The sequence below is a fragment of the Castor canadensis genome, chromosome 12 (genome assembly GCF_047511655.1).
Source record: "Castor canadensis chromosome 12, mCasCan1.hap1v2, whole genome shotgun sequence".
NCBI lineage: Eukaryota > Metazoa > Chordata > Mammalia > Rodentia > Castoridae > Castor > Castor canadensis.
The window spans coordinates 52,511,838-52,526,410 of NC_133397.1; the positions used below are offsets into that span (position 1 = coordinate 52,511,838).

Sequence of the window (14,573 nt, forward strand, 5' to 3'; positions counted from 1 at the left end):
TGATTCTGGCATCTGCTAAAGATGTATACTGTGGAATAAATTCAAAACCCTTCATGAAACCACAATGTCCAGCAATGAAATGGGCTCTGAATGCCCAGATGTACCAGCCACAAGCCATGAAGCCAGGCAGTACCCTGGGGAGAAGACCCACAGGGATGAGCTGCAATCAGCTCTGGGCCTCCTGTGAGGAAAGAAAGGAAAAGAGGAGGGAAAAATCACTCTCAGGGTTGAGTGGAATGGGGTGCAAGTGCCAAGTGAGTAATGGAATAATACATACATGGGTGCCAATCTATTTTGGAAGTCCCTTTGGTACTTAAAAAGTGAGGGTAATTTCCAGAAACTCTCATCATGCACACAGACATTCGTAGAAGAAATAATGTTCAACTTACAAATACCCTGCGGGGCATATTCTGCACCCATTCCAGGCGTGGGGATTAGAGCTCCGTGTGCAGAACGAGGGGAGGACAGGCCTCTCCAGTGCAGAAGTTTATCTGTGAAAGAAACCCAAAATCAAACACTACAGCCATAAACAATGGGCATCGTAAACCACAGGGTATCACATTTCAATTCCATTAAAATAGATTAACATCATTACAACAGCCTTGCAGACAGTTAACAGGCCCAAGGCCTGAAACAAAAGAACAGTGGTGAGTTGTTTCCCACAGTTTTTGTTTTGGTTTTAATTTTGGTCTTTTTGAACAAAGGGGAAGGAGTTTGTTTTAAGTATGGGTGTAGGGGGTGGTTCTCAGGTTCATTTGCTGTTATTTGATTATTGTCTTATGATAAGAGACAAACATAGCAAAAAGAAGATGAGTAATATTATGGGTAGGCTGGAAAAATGAGATTTATCTGCAAGTCTGGTTTACCTACACACATATTTTTATAGACAATTCCAGGCAAAAAACCAAAACAACAGGCTAATAGGAAATGAGTGGCTCTGTGAACCATTTTCTATGGGACAGTCCCACTCGGCCTGCCCCATCCCACATCCCTCCACCTGTTATGTTTACAACAGGACCCTCATAAATAGGGAAATCTCAGGCATTTGGGACTTGGTTGGGGCACACTCTAGAATCCTATCGGTGGGTACCCCATGTAGGCTTGCCTTCTCACAATATAAGCCAGGGAAGAATGAGGATTAGACAACCAGAATTAAAATAATTTTGGCCAAGTTCTCCCCTCCTCGACCCACCACCTTGAGGGTAAGGAACCATACCACTAAATGACAAGAAAAAGAACCAGCATCCAATAAAGCAGCACCCACTAACCAGGACCCACCTTTCTCATTCTACCACACACCTGGTGAGGTAAAGTACCTTCTCACACCAGTACACAAATCTAGCCAAGCACTTCTAGCCTTGAGATTTTTGTGAGAAAGGAAATTTGGTTTGAACAACTTGGGAATTATATGGGTTCTGTGGAACGTGTCCAGCTTTTCTAAATCCACCTTCAGCTAACTATCCATGAAGATGTCAACCTTGCCATGGGGTTGACAGGTGAAGTAGGAGATACTCTGTGTGCTCTAAAGGTCTAGAGTTTGTGATGATTGGGGAAGATGGGAGAAGAAAAACTGATTTGATGGGGGAAAAAACAGAGTATGTTTTTCATTAGCTTAATATTAAGAGCACTTAAAAATGTTGTTAGTATACTCCAGTATAGCAGGTCTCCAATGTATTCTGATTCCTCTGATTCTTGCATAGACCTGTTGCCACAAGCAGTCATGGGCAGTTTGAGACCAGGTTCCCTTTTAGTGAAGAGTCTGGTGGGTGACAATGGTGTGTGGCTCCAGAAGGCACTTACACAGATGACATAAACACAAATCCTGTTACCAGGCCTGCAAAGGAGGCCATCCTGGAGGCACAACCCAACTTGAGACCACTTATGGAGGCATTTCCTCCTCTTCGACCCCCAAACAAAATAAAAACCACAAAACGAACTAACCAACAAAAGTGGGAAGGTTGGCCTCAAGAGATAAACATGCCTACCTTTGGTTGTTTATGTTAAATGAATTCAGGGTTAGGGATAAAATCAACTGCAGATTTAGAACGAGTAGTTTTCAAGAAGAAATCTGAGAATTCGCTTTTGCACCTGTTCTTGTCTGTGCAAGTTTGTTGCTGAGACTGAAATTCTTTTCTGAGGAAACCCATACAACCAAGGTATCCTTGTGACCCCAGCACAAAAACAACAAGGTCCTTAGACCCTTTCATGAGTAGTCTAATTTTAAATTCCTGGGAAGAGACCCTGGGGTGCTTCAAGAAATGAGAGAGGCCTCCAGGAAAAAAAAAAATGAGAGAATTGTTAGTCCCATCTTGGCTTAGCCACTTGTATTACTTTGTCTATTAACCTGTTAGCACTGAACAAGCTGAGCTCAAAGCAACAGCTGGGACAGTGTGACAAAGTTGAGGTGTCATCAATCAGGATGAATATCTGGCATCATAGTTTGCTTTTGGTCTTGTTTTTTGAGTTATAAAAATCCTTAGCAATCATCAAGTCTATGCCTTCATTTTACAGATGGGAAACTGGGAACTTGAAATTAAGTGATTTGCCATACCCAGGTTTGTAATTAATCACAAGGTGAAAGTCAGAGTTAGTGTCCTACCTTGCAGTCTATGTTTTTCCCTGTGGCACCTGTCTCCTCTCCTCTGCTGTCCCTTTGGTGGTTTCCACTGCCAATAAAGCAGGTTCTCTTTCTACCCACTTAGTGATCAGACTTAACAACCTCTTGGGGAAGAGTCCAGCCCAGCCATGTAGAGAGGGGATTTCAAGTGGAAAAACAGTGTCTGTTCTGCAGCCAGAGCCTCCTGGTCTCAGCCTCACTATTTTACTCTCTACCTCTGCTTCCCCAACGGGGAAGAAACATAGCATTGCTATCGGCCTAGCAAGCAATCGACTATAGAAACCAGCATATTGTCTTTATGACAAGAGATTGGGAGTGGGGCAGGGGGTTGCATTTCTCTTCCTCCAGTAAGAGGGTCAAAGCAGAGGCAATTGGGAACCCAACTGATTCTGCCACTTCTTCCGCTAAGCACGTCCCTAATATTCTCCTTGCTAAGGAGAATCGACATTCCCATGTGAACTGGAAATGCTAAATTGTTAATAGCCTCCCTAGGGTTTAACTTCTTGCTATGATGCCTTCAATTATTTCATCACAGCTTAGGCAAAGTAAAGTATCACAATTAATGCTCTGAGCAGCAAGCTCAATGAGCAGCTCTGCCTTCACGGGCTGAGAGGGGAAAAGAGCTACTTTGAATGAGGGCTGCTTCTTTTTCCCACCCTCCTTTCTTCCCTCCCCCCTCCCCTTGCCCAGAGAGCCAGCTCAGTTGCTGGTGGTCCTTATTTCTTTTTGGCACTCTTCGGAAAAGTCGTACCCAAAATGCAGACCCAGGCCCATCACCAGCATTAGCTGGTGTTTTGTTGGAAATAAAACTCTTGGCCCCACCTTAGACACTGAGTCAGGAACTGCATGTGAAGTGGGGTAGTAGCAGTCTGTGTTGAATAAACCCTCCCAGTTGATTCTGAGGCACAATTGGGTCTTAGGGTGAGGGGAGGTAAGGAAGCGCTAAACTTTGATGTTCCCTGGGCATAGAGCCATAGGCCATGAGGCTGTCATCCCTTCTGCCAGGACCTACGTCCTTTAGAACTGGAATAGTAAGGACCCCTCCATGCTGAGTTCAAGGTTGTACCCTCTAACATCCATCACTGACTGGACAGGGAACAGGTCCAGGCTCTTCATCAAGTACAGAACCCTCTTAGCATGACAACAGTCAACTCAGATTATGTCAAGCAGATGGTGTGCTCACTGCTTCCCCACAAGCTGAAAGGTTGGGTGAAGCATGAGGTTGAGGCACACTGCATGGACGGCGCAAGTAATGAAGTCTTGTTTCCCTTCCTGGACTCTCGAGTGTGAAGTGTTGCCCTCTTCTACATTGTCTCTTTCCAAATGTCTGTGCTCCTCTGGTGGAAGGTGTTTCAACCTGTTCTGTTTCAAAAAGGTCTCTCTAGACCCAATTCTACGTGGGGTCTCAGAAATGCCTAACATATTATTAAGTTGCAAAGATTCCTATGGCTGAATAAAAAAGAATGAATCTTATTTTTCGGGTCTCATGAAAAATGTGCAACAAATTGGGAAAGGTTTTGATTTAATGTTATGCATTGGTCACTTTACATTTCTGTATGCACTGGTTACCAATAAGCCCAGAGGAATATCCCTGAATATAAGGTCATTATCCAAGTTTTTGTCTTCCTCAAGAACAGCTCAGAGATTCCTTGATGATTAATATGCTATTTGGTTTTGTAACTACTCAGTAAGCTCAAAATATAGTCACATGACTAATAACCAAAGAGTGATACTGCTGATCTCCAAATGTACCAAAGCAGTTAGGCCCAAAGCACATTTCCAACACACCTAATGGACAGCTTAGGAGCTCAATTTTTATCAGATATTAAAATCCCAGGCTTATGGGCTGAGGACATAAACTCACTGGGAGAGCACTTACCTGGTATTTCCATTCACTAAAATGTAAGTGTATATGTATCTATCTGTATTTCTATCTATCTATCTGTCTATCTATCTATCTATAATGTACATGTTTAGAGAACTGTGTTCTCAAGTGGAGCAGATCATCTTATGAAACTTTCACCTCCCCTTCACTGTGGGTCTTCAGAAAGAGAATGTGTGACAACCCACCATGAGTAGGAAGGATCTCTATATTGGTGACGGGCCAGATAAAGGAAGTGTACAGTCCCTTCCAGTTCTAGAATCCTCACGCCCTCCCTCCTCTAATTAGACACCTTCTAGACTACACTTAAAACACCTCTTGAATGTTTGTGATGTTCCTTGAAGGAACCAATTCCAATTCTGATCCAGTGGCTGTATTCAAGCCACACAAATAACAAGAGTGCAGCTAGTCTGGACTAGCAGCTTCTTTATCTAACTGGAAAGCAAATCCCCTGAAATGTCCTTTGTGGTCAGCCACTTTGAGCTCTTGACCCTGCATTTACCTTGGCTAGCAGCTCTTCTCTGAGATCCTCTGACTTATCAGAGTATTCTAGAGCAAACACTGCCCATGCCTGTGTCTTTAGTTGTGTCAATCTGGACTGAAAATGTGCCAGCTTTGTCACTAGCAAACAGAATTCCTAATTAATCTTCTGATATTGTCAAAAATCACATTCCCTTTTGTTCTAAAAATGAGCTTTACATGACCATTTTTTTCCTTCATTGCATTTTTTACTGGCTAAGGTTTTAGCAAATGGAAACCCTGTTTAAAACCTGTATTTTAGCCAGGTGTGGTGGGACATGCCTGTAATGCCAACACTCAGTAGGGGAAGGCAGGAGGATCTCTAGTTCAAGACCAGCCTGAATTACATAGCAAGAATCTGCCTCATAAAACCAAGTAGCTCAGTGGTCAAGCACTTGCCTAGCATGCACAAACCCCTGGGTTTGATCCTCAGCATCACAAAAAAATAAAGTCCATTCTGCAAAAACAGAAGCAAGCAAAGATTCTGGACACCACACTCCAAAATTTCTTCTCTAAAACTTGCTTACTGTCTTTGCATTGCTTGATACTTCACCAGTGATTTCAATTACATCAATCATTCATTTAAATTCTCTTTCTCTCTCCTATTCTGTTTAGGGCTGTGATTATCCAAACAAGTTACTAATTTCACCTTTTAAGCGTTCTCCTCCTAGGCTTTTTCTTGATAAGGGAAGAAGAAGAGATGACATCTTTCATGCCCCTTTATCTATAAAAATGCAAAAAATGCAAGCCACCAATCTGTCAGGCTTAAACAAAATTTTCTGCAATCTGTGTCTTTAACATAAGCAAAGCATATAATTCAAGAAAAAAAAAAAGCTTGCTTTTTTGAAGAATAACTAAACCAGAGACATTGTGTTCCATCTTTGTGTTGAAATGTAGATTTCCCACTAAAAGGCAAATCCTTCATTTCAAAAGGTTGAATAGGATGGTACTTAAAAAAAGAATTCCAGCTGGTTAAATTTAGGGTGTTGAAAAAAGTTCACTCCAGTAATATTCTTTGGCTCTGGGCCCAAAGTATTTTCACTTGATCATGAATTAGATAAATTTTTATTACACTTCAAGCTTTTGCCTTAGACTTATGTAGGAGACTGGAATGACAGCTGTATAAAAAGACAAATTGTCTTAGGACAATTTTTTTGTTTGTTTAGCCATGTACTGTGCTATGTAAAATGTGTGTTCCCAAGATAGATTCCCTTCATTCATTCTTTCATGCATTCATTCAACAAATATTTACTGAGCACCTACAATACCCAAAGCAATGAGCTAGCCTCAGAGAAGAAGACTCAGAAAGACTTCCCCACAGAGCCTTCATCTAGCAAAGATAAGACCTGGACAGAAATTACCCTACTCCAGCATAGAAAGTGTGTCATGAGAGAGGCATAGAAAAACTGCTATGGAAGCTAGACTCAGTAGCTCACACCTATAATATTATCTACACAGGAGGCAGAGGCAAAAAGTTCTTGAGGCCCCCAACTTCATCAATAAAAGCTGGGCATGGTGGCCCACACCTGTTGTCCTAGAATGCAGGAAGCATACCAGGAAGATAAGTAGAAGGATCTAGATTAAGTAGGAGGATCACAATCCAGGCAGGCTTGGACATAAACAGCAAAACCCTATTTGAAAAATAGATGAAGCAAAAAGGGCTGGAGGGAGGTGGCTCAAGAGGTAGAGCAACTGTCTGGCAAGTGCAAGGCTCTGAGTTCAATCTGCAGCACTGCCAAAAGGAAAGGAAAGAGACAGTGGAAGGGAGGGAAGGAGGGAGGGGAAAGGAAGGAACTGCTGTGGAAACCCAAAGGAAGAAAAATTATAGTAAATCCTCAGTATCCGTGGGGAGTAAATTCCAGGACCCCCTCAGATACCCAAATCTGCTCATTCAAGTCCTTCATATCCAAAGGCATAATATTTATATGTGCTGTGCACATCTCCATATACTTAAATCATTCCTACGTGACTTATACCATCTAAAACAATGCAAATGTTTAAGTAAATAGTTGTATCGTTTAGGGGATAATGGCAAGAAAAATCTTCAGAATTTTCAAATGTTCAAAACTCTTCAAAACACTCAGAACAGTTGCAATTTTTTGAATATTTTCAATCTGACATCGGTTGAATCCTTGAATGCAAAACCCACCAGACACAGAGAGCTGACGACTTCCCTTTGGAAGGGAGGGCAGAAGGTCTTAGGGAAGAGGTAACTTATGAGTAGACCTGGAGAGTTAAGAGAAGGACTTTCTAGACATAGAAAAAGCAGGTGTGGATGTTCAGGCAGACGCAAAGCCCAAGGAGTACAGAGTAAAAGGGACTTAATAGGCAGTTACATTGAAATCAAAGCATTGTGCACCCACTCATCCATAGTCAGCAGTGACTAGGGTCATCTAAGGAAGTCCTCTGAGGACTTTTGTGAAGTCTTTAGCTTTTACAAGTTCATATTTTCAAATGCCACATTTCTTAAAATAAGCGACACAGCCATGTGGACTATTGCGAAACTCATCTGTCCTGTTTTGTCCACCCCCCTCCTATACCACCTCGAATTTTTCTTTCCCTGATGAGTGGTGGGTGGTCTAAGGCAGAATCCACTATGTTTTATTCCTCTGAGTCAGACAAACTAGTGTTGATAGCCGTGTTCTTTGCAATACTGCCTCCCTGGCTTAAATAATCTATTTCAGATGTATCACTGCCAGTTTAAGATGGGCTGTACTTGCTGAAACATTTGCAACAAATGACTGTGCAAGAAATGTTGAGATTTTCCTACACTGCTTTGTCCCTTCCATCATCAACTTGACCTTCCCTCCAAATTTCCCCTCTTCTCTTCAAAGGCATGGGGGTAGATAGATAGAGGGAACCTTAGTTCTGTGCCCTTGTTTGAGGAGTGTGTGTGTGTATCAGAGGTATTTTTTACATTGTTGGGGAAAATTTGGGCACTACTTTTAAAAATGCCTTTGCCCAGAGTCTCCCTGAAGCACCTCCCCAGATTCTTTTCTTGCTGGAGCAAAGCCAGGAACCTTAGTGCATCAGCCACTTCTCACCATGAGTAAATCCCATTCCCTTCCTGGCCCTAAATCTGCTCAACTTTAAAAAGAGAAGGCTGGATCATGTGGGTGACTTCCTTCTCCTGCTTCCCAAGCCAGTTGGAGCCTCCTTGGGCCATGCTAGAAACTGGCAGGAAAGGACTTTGCAGGGATTAGGTGGGATCTACAGAAGAACCCCGCTGGGCCTAGGCCCCGGGCTAATTCTTAGACTGAGACAGTGAGCCTGATGGTGGATTTCAACCTCTTGGGACACTGACTTGCAAAGTTCATCCTGTCTGAGCTTCGAGAAGGAAACCCAGGTGAGTCCTGAACCAATGAGACTGAAGGTCAGAGAACAGGAAGAAACTTCCCACACACCCAGGCTAAATGTCAAGGGAAAAGGTCTCTGTGGCCTGCGCCAGAAGGCCAGTGGCAAAAGCTGGCCTCCCGCCAGAGCCTGGCACCAGTGCTCACAAAAGCACACACAGGACACTAAGAAACCTGAGTTCTCTCCTCAGCCACCTCCAGCAGAGGTGGCAAGCCCCTGGCGCCCTGTGGTCCCTACCCTCAATCAGTGTGCAGGGTTCCTGAAAAGCCTGTGTATAAAACGAATTTCTGTAAACTGAATCACATCTGCTAACCAAAATAACTTCAGAGAGGTTTCGTCACCCTCACAGGCTCACTGAAAATTGGCAGGACTTCCAACATTACCTTTTAAGTGAGTCCCCCCCACCCCAACATCCTCTCTGTCAAGTAGTTAATGATCTGTAAACAAACACTTTAAATTCAGTGGGGGGAACTCACTGTTAAAGGAACCCTGCGGTGAAACCTTTTGAAAAGTTAACAATCTTTCTGTAATGTGAAAAATTACCCTCTAATTTATCAGTTTCCATTGATGAGATTTTCGTGTGTATTGGCCTTTTTAACATGGGGCGCAGGTGAAGTCAATGCCTCTGTGAGCACAGGAAGAAATGAATGGTAAAGGAAGTTGCCTTGAATATGTATCTTGCACCCCATTTTGTTCAGCCACACACAAATGAATTCTCAGACACCTCACCCAAGAAATGAAGAAAAGCATGGAAAATCGCCACCTCTGCAACCTGAAATCCCTTGAAACCACACACACACCTCCCCTCCCCCAGCTAAATGTTAGATGCTTAAAGAAAGTGGAACATAGATTTTCAACTGAAGGGAGGAAGAGGCATTTAGGCTGTGAACATGGATCTGAACAGAATGACCATTTGCGTAGGCAACGTTTAATTCTGATAACACTTGCCAGGGCAGAGAAGGGCTTGTCTATCAAAGCCAGCAGAACACACAACTCCCAAATTACTCTGAAGGGGCCACCCCTAGCCTTTTTATCTGTGTCAATTCACAACAAATGTCATTTATGCCTCTGTATCACCATAGAAAATAGCAGAATAAGCTATTATAGGAAGGTCTTCTTATAGGGAGACCCTCGTGTTCTGTTCTGGGCACTGTGGAGGCTGAAGGTAAGATGTGGAGAGACGTGGGCAGAAGATGTGAGCAAGGGCAGGCAGCACAACAAACCAGCTAGCTGGGGAATTTTCTGGACTTATCTTCCATGACTGATGTGTGCAATACTTTAATGGAGAAGGGGGCCAGAAGATTGGGCAGCCCCTAGAAGGCTCAAACATACTTTGTCTGCTGCCAACAGGGTCAGAGAGTCCCGCCTCTGAGCCTCACCCTTCTCTGGAAGTGTGGCCTGGTATCTGTGGAAGTTCTACACCCTCTCCTCCCCACGGGGTAAAGAGTAGATCTCAGAAGTGTCCTACTGGGAGCAGCGAGAGCAATGTTGAATCTTAGAACTCTGTCCACCCACTTGGGGACCACCATTCACCTCAGGAGCCCCCAAGGTGGGCCACAGCAGACTGTGTTGTCACTACCACTCTCAGGCAATCACTTGCCTTTGTGGGACTGTAACATGCCGTGTTTACCTCAGGAAAAGGGGGAAGGTCCAGGCTAAGGATCTAGTTCTGACATTCTTAGCCAAGAGATTCTTAGAACTAGAATGGGCGATTCTCCAGAACTAAAACCTATTATGTCCTATGGTTAACACAGAACTGCTCTGAAATTATGAGAACTAATTTAAGGCTTCAAAGCTCAAAAGAAAAAAAAAAAGGTCTACCAGGTCAGCCTCCGACATTTCTTCAGGAACAAAACCAGGCTGCCCTCTCGCCTGAGGTGAGGCTGAATCCAGGAGGTTTGGTGCTATGAGGCCAGGCCTTGTCCCATGACAGTAAGTTCTTTCAGAAACAGGCCTCTCGCAGGCGGCAACTGCTACATCTCCTCAGTCCCTCCGCACCTTCCCACCTCCAGGCACACAGCAGCCCTAATCTAACAGAGTCCCATGGAACAATAGTCAGGCCTGTTTTCTTGGCTTCGTGGTTATTTCCCTGGTTTTTAATCTAATTTCGAGTCATTCATTTATATCACTGGCCAATCCAGAAAGAGCTTCTTGAACAAGAAGGAGATGCCTGCAAGTTCTATCTGCAATCACTTGAGAGGCCCCAGGCTTCAGGGTAGGATGCTGCTGGCTGTTCTAGGATTCATTAATTCTGTAACAATGTAATAGGAAGTAACATGCCATGGTCCCAGACACCTCCAAGCTCCCGAAGCAAAGAATGCACCATTGTCAACTCCTTTCTACCCCCTAGATAGGTCCATTGGGGAATTCAGCTGTGGAGACCTGGCTTCTCTGGGCAATGGGGCCACAATCTACAGGCATGGGGGTGAGGTGGGACGCTAATGAGAGCCCATGGATCATTTTTTTATTTTGAATCTCTTTGAGACTGTTGGGGAAGTGAAGTCTAGGAGGTCCAGCATGCTCAGAAACCCTCTTGTTCCATGCAGTCCCAACCAAGAGGCTGACCTGAGGCCACCAATGTCAAGATATCTCCCGTCTACTGGGAATGTCAAAGACTCCACTCTCTCTTAACAAGCCCCTCAGGCTGAAATCCTCTTGCTTCCAGAGCCTCAACCTTCAACTGCTGGGTAGAAAGCCCCCAGATCTGTCACCAGTCCACAGATCTCTGCCGCCATGGTGCTCAAACCCTGTCAGGCAGTGGGGAGTGTGGACAGCAGGTTGATGCGGTTTCAAAGAGACCCGACCAGGCAAGAACTGTCCTGTACTCCTGCCCCAGCTCTAACGCAATAAAATGTCTTTTATCAAGGTAATTCAAGGCAAAGAGTCAAGGGTCTGTCACCATTTTAAAAAGGCTTATTACATGGCCACAAAAATTTGCCTCAGGCTCAAACCTGGCATGTAAGGTAGCAACGTGGGACAGGTTCTTTTGATTTGATTTTATTTTCTTACAAAATCTGAAAATGAAACGCTTCTATCCCTCCCTTCCACCAACCGTTTTTTGATTTATGGAGAGGAGGAAAGAAATCTGAAGTTGACAGGTTGGGACAACTCCACTCAGCTTTCTCACTCAAAAGCTGCTTTTGTTAAATCATACTTTGCATTTATGGCCTGCGGCTGTTGGCTGACTCTGGCAGCTTTTCCAGCTTGGAGCAGGCTCTGGACTTCCCCTAGAAGAGGCCCCACTAAGACTACTGCCCCTCTGCATTGAGAAAGGGGTGGGGGGAATGGCAGCACAAAGGTCAGAGGGGCGAGAGACATGAAGCCAACTGGTCAGACAATGCAAGAAGCTGCAAAGGATTTGCCTTTCTTCTGACCTTGGTTCTCACTGCATTTCTGTTCAATCCAGTGTTCCATGTCATCAGCCTGTGTCTCCCATTGGTTCTCCAGCTAAAGTTCAAGCCTGAGACTCCAAGCTACATTATCTACCTCTGATGGCCAGGCACCTTGTAGCGTGGGCAAAGAAGAGCCCTTCAGTAAATACTTAGAAATCAAGCACTATGCAGTGCAGTTTTTCTTTCTCATTGAAGAGTTCTTCTAAACCAGCTGGGAGGACACAGCCACAGAGCCACAGTGACCAGGGGGAAACCTTCTCTTCCCAAAGGCATTGAAGTCTCCCTAGTAAATGATTTACTAACCAAGGATCCCCTGGGTCAGCCTTGAACCAGGAGAGGATTACAGCCCCTTGGAAGTGGCTGCTGGCCCATCAGTTCACTGAACTATTTTGGCGATTTGTAATTGTATATTTACTTAGTGGTTGTTATGGACAATCAGGTTAATAATTCACTTTTCAAATGCTGTATAATTACACAGAAGAGCCACAATGGATGACAAATTTCCTTAAGTCTTTGGTAAATTCGTACCAATTACTAATCTGGGTCCCTTTCCTCTGCCCCTCCTGATTTTTTTCAAAAGCAGCCCTCCATACTTTCCTCTGTTCTCATCTCCTACCTGCCTCCCACCTTCCAGCCTCCCAAAACAGAACAGTGTAAAGTCCATCCGTTCCTATTTGGAACCCATAGTTCTAAATAGTTTTGCTCCACTAAAGGGGCTTAAATATGTCTAGGGAGCTGGCCATGGAAAGTGCATTAAAGGTTGGCTGGCTGCCCTCATCCTCCTCCCTACCTCAGATGCAGGTAGAACACCTGCAGCAGCCTACACCTTGTCACTCAAATTGCAGATCCTGGTACAGTTCAGGGAGGCAAAGCACAGCACAGGGAAGAAAGTGCAAAGCCTCGGCATGCTCTGGGAAGTCAGGACTTCCTAGATGAGTGACCAGCAAGCGCTGTGGAATGGGAAACCATGGTTATGGGGATTGGGAGACCCCCCTGACAGGGTTCCCTTCCCGCCATGTCCATGCACAGCCACACGCCTCTGCTTGTGACCTGTTGGGAGATATGATTAGAGAAACAAAGTACATCCAGTTTTGTAAAAGCAAAAACAGAACAAGGATCTCAGGAAATCATTCAGAACCCAGGACCTCAACCTCTGCCTCTTATAAGCTAAACCAGACCCTTCACACCTCTGTTTTGTGGTTTCCACAAACTATACCTCACCCACCTCACCTATCACGAGCATATAAACATGCTTTCAAGGGGCAAAGTAATTTCTGCCCCCAATAGGGTGATAGCATCAGGCTGACCTGGGTCAACCTGGGCCGGACCTGAAGCCACCCAAGCCACAAGCTAAAGAGTCTGGGCATGGTTGGTGAAGGAGGAGGAGGGACAAGGGTGACAGAACTGTCCATAGCTGGCCCCTGGCTATGAGTGAGTGCATGGAGACAGTATTTGACTCATGATTTTTCAAAAGTCCCCTCAACCCCAGGCCTCTAATGTTTTCAAAGACTTCTTCGATTTTACTTATTCATTTTTTTAAGTCACAGGTGATATTAATTCTCTAACAGATTTCCAGTAAAGAGTCCTAGAGTGGTAAGATCTCAGAGTACACTCTGGGAAGTAAACTGGGAAAAGTCTCAACAGACAGACAGTGCCACAGAAAATTCTCAAACTCAGGAAACCCACTGAAATCCAGAGACCTTCCTAACAACCTTGATTCTAATCTTAGGGTGGAAAGGATAAGGATGAACCAATGATTCCCAGCTAAGGGTATGCCTGCCACTTTCAGATCTGACATCCAGCTCCTGGGACACTTGGGACTCACAAACAGAAACAGATCTGCTAAAGGGGGATTTCTTCATGCTCAGAATATCAAGAGCCACTCTATCTGGGGAGTTTAGTTTTGTTGGAGGGTTTTTTTTTTTTTTTTTTTTGGCGGGGGGCTGTTTGTTCAGGTTGTGGTTTCTCTTCCTCCATTAAAAAAAAAAATTGGAGCTGTATTTCAGTTTCCTGTTCATGGAGCAGACAGAAGGAGGGTGTGCAGTGGAGGAGGTGTGTGGGGAGGAGGCTGAGAGATGGAGCAGGGCCGAGAATATCCGGAACTGGAGAAAAGTGAGAAATGGAGCTTTTTCTTGGCTTCCAAACAGTTGTAATTTCCACGCCACTGCTTAGTTCCTGAGCACCAGGCATAGAGAGTGGGAAAGGGGCATGTGACAAGTTTGCCACAAATCAGGATTTGGCATTTAAATCCACAGGAAGCAAGAAGAATAGAGGGATGGCTTATTTATAGATTTGCAGATGAATTGAACGAGATAACCAAAATGCACTTCTCATGTCTCTGAAGGAGCAATTCCATTTTCAGACTTGGAAAGTTCCCATAATTGAGTATCGCCCAACCTGACAGCACACTGCATCCCAAGGTTAAGATCAGCTTCCTGAAAGCAGGGCAGAAGGCTGCTGCTTCCCTGGTAGCTCAAGAATTGTACTTTGAAAGACAGGTTGGTCCCACACTACATTTAACTGGATTCAGTTCATCTGATTATACAGTGCCTTGCTTTCTGGAATATGTAATCATCTCTTTCTGATGACATTTTAAATATCCAACTAGACAAATAATTGCAGCAATAATTGATAGCAGAGTCAAGCTGGAAGATCATTGATTGGCAGAGTCCCCACCGAAACAAATCTTCTTTCTTTCAAACCTTACAGGAATGATGCTTAAATCTAACTTTCGCTGATAAATGCTCAAATCTGATTTACTGATAAAGGCACCGCAAGAAAATCTGCACTTCAGCCTATGATTACTTTG

The 14,573-nt window shown here is 44.2% G+C and overlaps 1 protein-coding gene across 13 annotated transcripts in view; it reads right to left on the minus strand.

Moving 5' to 3' along the window:
• Positions 1 to 14,573, minus strand: part of Bcl11a (BCL11 transcription factor A) — a 97,951-nt gene that overhangs the window by 14,952 nt on the left and 68,426 nt on the right. For all 13 annotated transcript variants that reach the window (XM_074049776.1, XM_074049775.1, XM_074049782.1 and 10 more), the window contains one exon: positions 390 to 491. In XM_074049776.1, the coding sequence (XP_073905877.1) occupies positions 390 to 491 (102 nt within the window). The remainder of the gene's footprint in view (positions 1 to 389; positions 492 to 14,573) is intronic.